The sequence below is a fragment of the Leptonychotes weddellii genome, chromosome 11 (assembly GCF_054177405.1).
Source record: "Leptonychotes weddellii isolate Sample4059 chromosome 11, ASM5417740v2, whole genome shotgun sequence".
Classification (NCBI taxonomy): domain Eukaryota; kingdom Metazoa; phylum Chordata; class Mammalia; order Carnivora; family Phocidae; genus Leptonychotes; species Leptonychotes weddellii.
Genome location: NC_138379.1, coordinates 1204943 through 1214931, shown reverse-complemented (window position 1 = coordinate 1214931; position 9989 = coordinate 1204943). Strand labels below are relative to the sequence as shown.

Sequence of the window (9989 nt, the reverse complement as noted above, 5' to 3'; positions counted from 1 at the left end):
GAGGACGTGCATGCCCTGCCCTGCGAGCCGGGAGGGAGGCCCCGGGTCAGGCGAGAGCGGGGGGCCGGGGGCCGGCAGCTCACCACCCAGCTCCCTGCTCCCGGGGTGGGACATGGGGCCATCACGTCTGGCTCGGCGGGCTCACTGGGGTTGGCCGTTCCCCAGTTATGTTCCTGCATAAACTAGCAGAATTTAGGGTCACATGAAAGCCAGGAAGTGGGGGGAGCACGGTCACTCCAGAGGTGCCTTCCAGGAGGCCCCGGAGGGGTGGGTGGGGGATGAGGGGAAGTGCGGCGTCCCTGGGCCTGGGTCCCGGGCTGGGGGGCTGGGGGCCCATGGGAAGGGGGCTCTTGGGGAGGTGGTGCACACGGGGGCCAGAAGGCAGGGAGCCCCCCCTCCGACATGGGGCTCTGGGCTGCGGAAGCTGTGTGGGCACTTTCCTGGCAGAGGGCCCCGCAGCCTGGCCGGTGGGAGGGGTGGGGGCCCCTGCCCCAGCTCCCCGCTGTTATCTGCAGTCAGAGACTTAAGCCATGTCTTAGGAGCTGGGGAGACAGCCCTGGGGACGACTCGTCGGCCCTAGAAGAGGAAAACCAGCCGCTGACGGACTGTGGCCAGATGGGTTTCCGCTCCCTCCTGGCGGCCCTGGGCGGCTGGGCCTCACCTGGAGCTGCTGGGGGGGCCTGGGATGTGTCCCTGGGGGCCTGGGGCCCGCCCGCTGCAGCTATAACTCATCAGCACAGACCAGGAACTGAGCAGAGCACGCGGCAGTCCCCAGGGCCCTTCCCGGCCCCAGCCCCAGCCCCCTCAGCCCTGCCCTGCTGGCCTCTGCTTTTGCTGTAACCTGGCGTCCCCCGGTCTCTCACTCCCCTTGCAAAGTAAACAGACCTCCCACATGGCGACACACGAACATCCCAGAAGATGGGGGGCTCGCGGGGGGTGGGGAAGCACTGGGGGCTCTCCCTCCTTCCCTCTGTCCGTGGACTTCCCCCCACGACCTGGTGCCCTGCGTGCTCCCTGCAGGACCATCCCCATGGGAAGGGACGCCCAGCCCTGTGTGAGGTGTCCGGCCAAGGGGGGCCCGTTGGTGTTTGTTCGCAGTGTGGGAGACCCCGTCTGGCCCCCATGCAGAGATCTGGAGTTTGTCTCCCGCTGTGCAGGACAAGGGGACACTGAGTCACGGCCAGGACAACCGTGGGGCCGTTGTCTTAGGGGCAGAGACGGACCTCGCAAGGCCCAGGCCCTCTCCCTCCTCAGCGTCCAGCCAGGGAGCAGCTCGGAGGGGAAGGGGTGTCCAGCCGGCTCCTCCTTGAGGCTCCGGGCCTGGGGTTGGGGTAGAGCAGCCCCCCAGCTGCAGGCCCACTTCCTGGATTCCTAAGGACCTGCAAGGCAACCCCCACAGCTGTCCTCCCCTCCACCCTCATTCCCCTGGGCCCGTCACTGGGCCCCGGGTGCGGAGGGGGCTCTGCCGGCCCTGGGGGTGCAGGGGAGACCAAGGACATGGCTGCTCTCCGGCCCCTTCCTCCTCCCCCTGGCAGAAAGATGACCGTGCCGCTGGGGGCGGGGGTGTGGGAGGACACGGGGGTCTCGGGGAGGCCAGCCGGCGGAGGCGCTGGGCTGCGTCTGGGGTGTGCGTGGCGGCCCGTGCTGGACGTGCTTGGATGAAGGATGGGATTGCTCTCCCAGCCTTGAGTTGGGGTCCTCAGGGCCGCGGGGCCCCATGAATTATTTCTCTAAGGAGAATACCGTTGACTCTGCTCTCCGGTCGCCTTCCGGACCTTCCCCATCACTTTAAATCAATGCTGAAGGGCGGTGTTTGCCCGGACCTTCACCCTCCAAGTGGAGGGAGCTGCAAGGCCCACGTGACGCCGCCGTCCCCGGTCCGGGTGTCCCTCAGGGCAGAAGGGGGTTGCCGAGCCAGCCCCCATTTCCGCCTGCCCCTGCAAGGCCCCCCGAGGAGGAAAGAGCCAGGGCCCTCCTTAGGTCACAGGAGGGCAATGCCGGAGGATGGGGTTCCCCAAGGCCTGGTGGCATCCGTGTCCTACCCCAGGGCCGGTGTGGCCGACTCTCCTGAGCACCCCAGGGCTTTCTGGTTTGCTCCCAAATCCCTAGGCCCAACCTGTCTGCATGAAGCCCACACGCAGACGCACACGCAGACGGCCCTAGCTCGGCAGGCTCGGCCCAGTTCCTGCCACCTGCCTTCAGGGCACAGCAACCGGGGCTCACGGGCACCCGCCACAGGGGCCTGCAGGGCACAGAGGCCAGCTTGGCTGCCCGCACATCTCAGGGCCAGGCCCCTCGATGCACGCACTGTGGGTCCCCAGATGCCGTCTCCTTCCAGACTGTCCACCCCAGGGTGCCGATGGCCACTGGCCATATCATCCCGTCCTCGGGCCTTCAGGTTGCTGGTCCTTCCCACCTCGTCCTCCATTTCCCGCTTCCCGCCCTCCACGCGCTGCTTTGCACTAGGCTGGCATCTGCTGAACACCGCTTCCTCTGGGTCCTGCCGTGGACCCCTCCCCACTCGAGAGCCACCAGTGGTGCTGCCCTGGACCCTCAGCAGGACGGGCTCCCTGCCCGTGGCGCTCACCCCACCCCTCCTCACAACCTGCCCGACACAACCTTCCTCACGAAGACCCTTCTCATGGGGGCAGCCCCCACCACCGCCTCGCCTTAGGCTCATGGGGCCGAACGGGCCACAGGGGCCCTGTTCCGTCCCTGCAGGCAGGCGCCGTGTGCGCTGTGGGGCACGGGGCACAGCCCTGCGCTGGACACCGGGGACAGAGGACACAGAGCCCGGGGCTTCCACACACAGGACTTTATTGGGGCCGTCACAGGCCGAACCAGTCGGGCACACCGCCGCGCCGGGGGTCCCGGCTCTGCCTCTGCCTCCGCCCCTCCAGGAGCTCGTCCTGGATGTCGTTGTCACCGGGGCTGCCGTGATTTTTCTCGGGAAACAGATCGGGGAACGTGAAGGTCTGTCCATGGGCCTACGGAGGGGACAAGCACTCGGGCTCAGAGCCGCGACTCTGGGTGCCGTGCCGGCCCTGGGAGCCTCCAGGCAGGAGGACAGCCTGCCAGGGCCCTGCTGCACCAAGCCCCCGGGACGGACACGCGGCCAGCACATCCAGGGCGCTGTCCCCGCCTGGAACGCAAACATGTCGGCCTGCCACTGGCTTTTATCTAACAGCGGGAAGCCATGACTCCGGACAATGCCCCTTTTCATCGGCATTATCTCTTTATGGAGTGGTGTCTGCAGCGGCTGGAGCCTCATTAAAAGCAGCCCAGCAAAGCGCCCATTCACGGGCGCGGGGGCAGCCCGGTCGGACCGGGGGGCAGGAGCGAGGCACAGGAAAACACGGCACAAATAACGTCTGGTGCCGCGCTGAAACTTTTTCCATCCAAAATACCTACAGGCCTTTACCCACATTAAAGACTACCCCTCCTCCTGGCTCGGAGCTTGGCAAATAAAACGCATATAACGTACAAAGAAATGTACATATGCAGCAGTCTATAAATCAAGACCGGCTTTGCAAATTAACTGGTTTTACGTCTTTCACTAAAAGTTCAGAATGTGCCAGCGTCGGCCAAGCCCCAGCCCAGACCCCCGAGCACGTGTGCGGGGCACTGGCCCCCGTGGGCGCGGAGGAGGGGGCCCCGGCAACTGTGAGGTGCCCTTTCAGTTCGCCTCGGCTCACGGAGCAGCCCCCCAAGACCAGGGCGCAGGAGGGGGGTGCGTGCCAGGGCAGCGCTGTCTGTTTCCAGACGGGCAAAGAAGGATGGAGGACGGCATCCGTATCTGGAAAATTTTAATAAGTAAAATCAGTAAAGTGCGCTGGTTCTTGGAGACCCTTGTTTTGTAAAGAAATTTGGCTTTGGGCAGGCGGCCAAGTATGATCTGAAACAGCCCGCACGCCCCACCCGAGAAGGGAAGGTTTATAAATTCTGATCACATGGCGCGGAGCGCGGGCCCGAGTGAAGAAAGCAGGGCTGTGTGCGCTCAGTAGCCAGCCTGCAGCAGGATTAGCTTACACGGCTCAACGCTGCTTTTTTTTCTTTTTTAAAATACCAAAGGGCAAGAGTTTACACGCAGGGCTGATTGCCCAGAACGGGGATTTATGTTTAATATATCGAGGTGATTTTGCTAGTTTTCTGAGGTGGGGGAAACCCAAAATGACATTTTAAAATATAAATACAAAGATGCCAATTTGCAATAGCTCCGGAAAAACGGACGGAGCCGGTGAAAGAAATTCTTCAGTTCTCACCAGAGACAAGAGCCACTTGTGGGCGCCCCTCTCCGGGGAACTTCACCTTGTACTTTCAAAAGTAAACCCTCAATCCCCGCCATGGCGCGGAACGAGCGGCTCAGCAGGGAAGGCCAGGAAAAAGGAGCAATGTGGGAACCGGCCCCAGGCCGGCGGTCCCAGGTGCCCCCAGGGCCACCGCCTGGCCCCAGAAGGCTCCTGCCGGCCGGGCGACACTCTGCTTGCCGCGTGGGGGATGCAGACCCGCAGAGATATGTATCAGGTTGTCGGGGGGGACAGGGGCCCCCACCCCGCCGGACGGGCTCTTCCGCAGCAGTCAACCCAAAATAGATTCGGAAACTTAATTTGTGTTCGTGATTGACCCTCTGTGTGCTTTACAATTAGCTCTGTTTTTAGAAGCCCCAGAGCGGGGCCCACAGGGACACGCTGGGAGAGGTCGGCCCCGGCAGATGGGGGCAGAGAGGGGACCCCTTCAGAGGGCAAGGGCCCGAGCTTCCTGCCGGTCTGCAGGCCAGGCAGAGGCGTGCGGGACTGGGGGGCAGGGGGCCCACCACGACGTCCCTGAATGTCACTGTGGGCCTGCAGGCGCCGTGCCCAGCGGGGCCTCTGCCCCCGGCTGTGCGGCCGGGTTTCATCGGGGGGGGGGGGGAGAAGAACGCGCCCCGCGGCAGCTGCGTGCACCACATCGAAGGGGGCTGAGGTGGGGCCCGGGGAAGAATGCGAGGGCTCGGGTGACTCAGAAGCCACTTGTAACTGTCGTTGGCCCGCAGAAGGCCTGGTGGCGAATGCCCGCACAGGGGGTGTCAGCCCGCACGCGTGACAGAGACAGATGGCCCAATTTCACACACAGGACAGAGGCGCCTTTATATGGCCAACGGGCGCTCTCTCCACCTGGATTGGCTGATTTTATGCACAGCAAATATTAGGCCAAATAATTACGGGGGCCCCTGTTTAGAACAACAACTGTGACTGTTTTTCAGAGAAGTTGCCACGCTAACTCGGTCTCTTAACTGCCTCCTCTTGCCCAAAATAGGGCTGTAGGCCCGGGGGGGTTTTCACAATAGCACTACTGCCATCTAGCGGCCGCGGCCAGCCGCCGCCCGCCATGGGCTCAGCTCAGCTGTCCACCCCGGTATGGAAGAATCTAGAAGGCCCCCCCACCCCGGCCCCCGGGGGTTTCAAACAGCAGGGGCAGCTAATGGGCCTTGCAATCAGGGCCCTCCCTGGCAGGTTTGCACGGAGGTGGCGGGGGACCCTGCCATCTCCTGGAGGGCTCATCTGCAGAAGCACATCTAGGGTCCCTTCTGGAAGGGGAGAGCCTGAGCAGGGGGCTTCCTCTCTGCTGGACGGAGATGGTGCACTGGACCCTCTCCCCACGCCCCAGGCCAGGCAGGACACACGGTCAAGAGAACCTGGCGGAATGTGCCAGAGCCCCACAACCCAGTCCAGAGGGGAGGGGGCTCAGCCAGGACCCCAGGGCACACCGAACGGGTCCAGCTCTGAGACCCAGGCCACTGCAGCAGCTTTACCCCCAGGCCATCAACTGCCTCCCCCTTCCCCCGGGGGCCTATCCCTCCAAGGACACGCGCTCCAGAGGCAGGAGCTTTGGTTTCTGCCTGAGCCCAAACCCCCGGGGCCTGACTGGCCCTGCCCGAGCCCACAGCACATTCAAAGTCCAAGGGCCCAACACGGCTGGCCCCAGAGAAGTTCCAAAATGCCCCGTGCCGTCTCCTCCCATGGGGTGAATGTGCTCGGAGCACCAGCTCCGCCTGGGGCTTCACTGGGGATTAGCACTAAGTGCAGGCTCTGCCCCGCGCCTGCCATGGTCCTTGAGATCCTGCCTTGCAGGGCCTCCCTGGGCCCCAGGCGGGGGCCGCTGCACAAACACGTCCCCCGCACCAAGGTCACGGTCGTGATAAGTCACGCCCAGGACTTGGGACTCTGCCCGAAGCCCACTCACCAGCTGCACATAGGCCACCTTGTAGTCTGGTTTCTTCATCCTGACGTTTCTGTAATCCCTCTTCCTGTTGGAACCTGTTGGGGAGGGGGAGACACACTTTACTCCAAGTACGAGATTTCCAGTCCAACTCACCCAGGAACCCACTTTCTAGAAAGAGGCAGACATGTTAAGAATTGGTTGGTCTCCCACTGATGACAGTGTGTCACAGCCGAATGTGACCGGCTCACGGGTCCAGGCTGTGCTCGAGGAGCCAGCGTCACCACCGAGGCTCTCTGCTCCGTGAAACACCCAAATGTGTCTAAAAGAAGTCAGGAGACCCATTTCTCCCGTTCGTCAGCACAGCGACCCAACACAGAAGGCTGCCGTCCCTAACAACTCGGAGTGCAGTGGGGGGGTCAGGGAACCAAGAGGAAAGCGCCCTGCTGACCCCGCTTCCGAGGTGGTCGAGGACAGAGCTTAGAGCAGAAGCGGGGTGGCCCACCCGAGCTCCAGCCCCGGCTCTGCCCTGTCGGCAGCGTGGGCCTGGGGAAGCCCCTGCGGCCCTGAGCACTTCAGCTCCCCAGCAAGAACCAGCCCCCCACAGCGGCTGGGACGAGGCCTCGTAAGCTCCGGGGGCGTGCCCACCCCCACAGAGGGCAGCAGGGGCCTGGCACGCACCATGCTGCACCCTCGTCCGCACGGCGGCCACGGGCACGTTGTAGATGCGCTCGAGGTAATTCCTGAGGTCCACCCTGGTCATCCTGGGGTAGAGACGAAAGAAAAGCAAGTCCCAGCCAGGCTGAGATGAAAAGCAGCCACCTGACCCCAGCCGGTGCTCTCCTGTCCCCCACATATGAGTGGGGGGCCGTAGGGGCCAGGCTCCCAGGCAGAGCTCTCCCCAGGGAAGGGCCAATGTGGCGGTGCCCCAGGCTGCCAAGAGCCCAGCCCACCAGGTGGCCACGGTGCTGTGGGTTAGGCCCCCTCCCCTTTCCACCTGAAATGGCATCATCACCGTGGCCCTTGGCCACTCCTGCCCAGCCTCTGAAGGCTGCCACTCAAGCTCAAGCTGACCCCAGGCCCATGCACGGGGACAGTCATATCCTGAGGCATCAGAGCAGCGCCCTGCAGCCTGGGGGACAGTGCCCGGGGCCTCTGCGAGGGAACCGCTGGAAAACTAGGTTTTTGAAAGCTGTGGTGAGAAGCTCTGAGAGCCTGGGCCCAGGCGCCTGGGAAGAGCACGGAGCTCAATGCAGTTACAGAGGCGCTGGGCCCTCCACTGGGCTTCCCCCGGGTGGGGGGGCCGTGGGGGGAGGGGAGGGCGTGGGGGGCAGCCCGGCCTCACCCCAGGCTCTGCAAACAGCAGGCCCTCGGTCAATATTTGCAGAGCAGCTCAGAGAGCTGCCTGTGGTGTTTTCACAGCGGGGAGAAGCCACACGTAGGAGCCAGGTCTGTGACACCAGCAGGACGGCCAGCCCCCGGGGGCACTCCCCAGCCTGAATTCCTCAGGGGCTTACTCCATGGGGATCCGGAACTGCACGGTGTCCTCGGGCTGCACCGAGCCGGGCCGCACCAGCCGGATGAAGAAGTTTGTTCGGAAGACACGGAGCTGGGGGCCGCCCAGCTGGTACAGAGGGTACCTGAGACGAGGAGATTTGTCCGCATCAAACACAGAACACGGGACCCCGGGGTCGCCCCCAGCAGACCTCCATTTGTTTACCCACTGCAACAGGAGCGGGAAGCAAAGGGGGGGGGCGGCTCTCCACAGGCCAGCGCCCCAGGGCCCCCTCTGCTCACTGCACGGTTCTGCCCAGTGTGGGCCCCGAGACCCCCGGTGCCCATCAACTTGTGTGGGCTGCGGGCCCTTCGGAAAGGGCTATGGAGTGACTCAAGAAATAGGCCCGTAGAGAGCACGCCCACCGTGGCCCCCGAAGGTGCTGGTGGCCAGGCTTGGAGACCTCGCTTGCTCAAAGTGATGGCCCCACGGGCAGGCTGCCTGCCGTGGAGTCGCTCCCAGCCCTGGCTCACCCCGCAGCAAGGGCGGGCGTCACTTGCACACTCTCCATGTGGGTGGGAGAAGCACCCGTCACCACGACCCGTTAACCCCCACACCTACCCTGAAAACCCCCAGGGCGAGCAGAGGCAGCTGCAAAGCAGTGAGAGGCCACCACCACCCACAGCCATTGCCAAGTGCACTTGCGCTCTGGGCTTGCGAGGGCAACGCAGCCAGCCGAGGGGGGCGCCTGTGGTCTGCAGAGGCTGCCAGGAGGCCAGGGAGCCGGGCCTGGGGAGGGTGGGCACGCAGGCCACGAGTCTCACCAGCAGCCTTGCTAGCCACTCTGCAGCACCGCCCGGGGTCCCCCGAGTTTGGGGGACAACCAGCACCCTGAAAGGGGGGCTCAGGGAGGCCAAATTCTACGCTGGGCAGGATGAGGAGGGCCAGGGGGCGAGAGGACCAGGGTGAGCCTCAGGGCTGAGCGGGCACCTGGGGCATGTGGACGGGACGGGGGCTCCGGGAGGCTAGGGCACCGCAGGACTGAACGGCCAAGTGCCACCCACCCGAGGTCGGCCAGTGACCAAGTCGGCGCGTGGCAGTGGCCCAGCAGCACCCCCTGGGGCAGTCTCCACCGCAGGGCGGGCAATGCTGAGAGGCTGGAAGGGCGGCTTCTGAAGCGCGCAGGCCTCGTCCTCTCAGGGCCCACGGAACAAGAGGCCTGCCTTGTTTTACCCTCCGTTGGAGTTTGAGCCAATGGCTGGCCACCCAAGGGGCTCACTTATTCCCCCTGGCGACCAACTGCGGCACTGCAGGGGGGCAGGGGCAGGCCCTCCGGGGAACTGTGCGGGTGGGGACCCTCCTTCTCTCCAGGTCCCTGGGCTTGAGGATGGAGGGCTGCCCGCGGCTGGGGGTGGAGGGAGGCCCAGTGTGAGGGTCAGAGGCCAGAGGCCTGAGGTGGGCAGGACATGAGTCTCCCGAGGCGTCCATGGTCTCGAAAACCTCCTGTCCTTCCCCACCCACGGGAGGGCCAGAACAATCCCCAGGGCCTGCCCGAGCGCTGCTGGGCCCCCTCCTCCCGGTCTCCCGTCGCCGGCCCGCACCACCTGTGGGCCCACCCCTCTCCCTCGGCCGCCTGACCCTCCCGGATTTCACAAGCCCGACACTCCACACGGCTCAAGTGCAACTCAGAACTTCTCCCGCCTGCTCCCAACACAGCGACCTGGCAGGCTGCCACCAGCCCTACCTCCCTGCGGCCCCGAGGGTGACTCACCCGCGATCCCACCCTCCCCCGCGCCCCCACCCGCCAGCAGGCCCCGCCGGCTCTCCTCCCGAGCCTCCCCGGCCGCTGCGTGGACACGCCAACCCCGAGGCCAAGCCCGCTGCCCTGCCTGCTCCCCAAGCCCGCGCGGGCGCCTCGGCCCCTCTGCACCTGCCGGGGCGCACTCGCGCCCCCCCAACACAGGGTCCCTAGCCGCGGACCCAACCGGGGCCAGCGCGCATGCGTGCATGCGATCGCTCATTCATTCAGGGGGCCGGTCGCGCTCGCCGGGGACACGAGTGCGTCAGCCTCAACTGTGGGGGGCGGGCTGCGGGGGTCCCGGCGACGCGGGAGGGGGCGACCCTCCCGGGCGGGCGCTCGACGTCCACGCCGCGTCCGCAGCCCCCCGACCGGCACCGCGCCCCTCCTCGCCCCTCCCCCCCGCCGGCCCCCCAGGCCCGCGCCCCCGGCCACTCACAGCACATTCCGCGCCATCGCCGGCTTCCGGGCCGCGGGCGGAAGGAGGGGCACGCACGG

General features: G+C 65.4%; 1 protein-coding gene across 3 annotated transcripts; it reads right to left on the bottom strand.

Moving 5' to 3' along the window:
- Nucleotides 1-2800: 2800 nt before the first annotated feature.
- On the bottom strand, nucleotides 2801-9983 carry MRPL23 (mitochondrial ribosomal protein L23). Of its 3 annotated transcripts, none has more exons than XM_081797569.1 (5): nucleotides 9931-9983; nucleotides 7716-7838; nucleotides 6880-6962; nucleotides 6223-6296; nucleotides 2801-2987 (listed from the first exon to the last, which is right to left on the bottom strand). In XM_081797569.1, the coding sequence occupies exons 1-5, from the start codon at nucleotides 9945-9947 to the stop codon at nucleotides 2829-2831; spliced, it is 456 nt and encodes a 151-aa protein (XP_081653695.1). In that variant the 5' UTR covers nucleotides 9948-9983; the 3' UTR covers nucleotides 2801-2828. The 3 variants fall into 3 exon arrangements, with proteins under 3 accessions (XP_081653695.1, XP_081653697.1, XP_081653696.1); XM_081797571.1 differs by lacking the exon at nucleotides 9931-9983 and adding an exon at nucleotides 8758-8768; XM_081797570.1 differs by lacking the exon at nucleotides 2801-2987 and adding an exon at nucleotides 3022-3796.
- Between the last annotated feature and the right edge of the window lie 6 nt (nucleotides 9984-9989).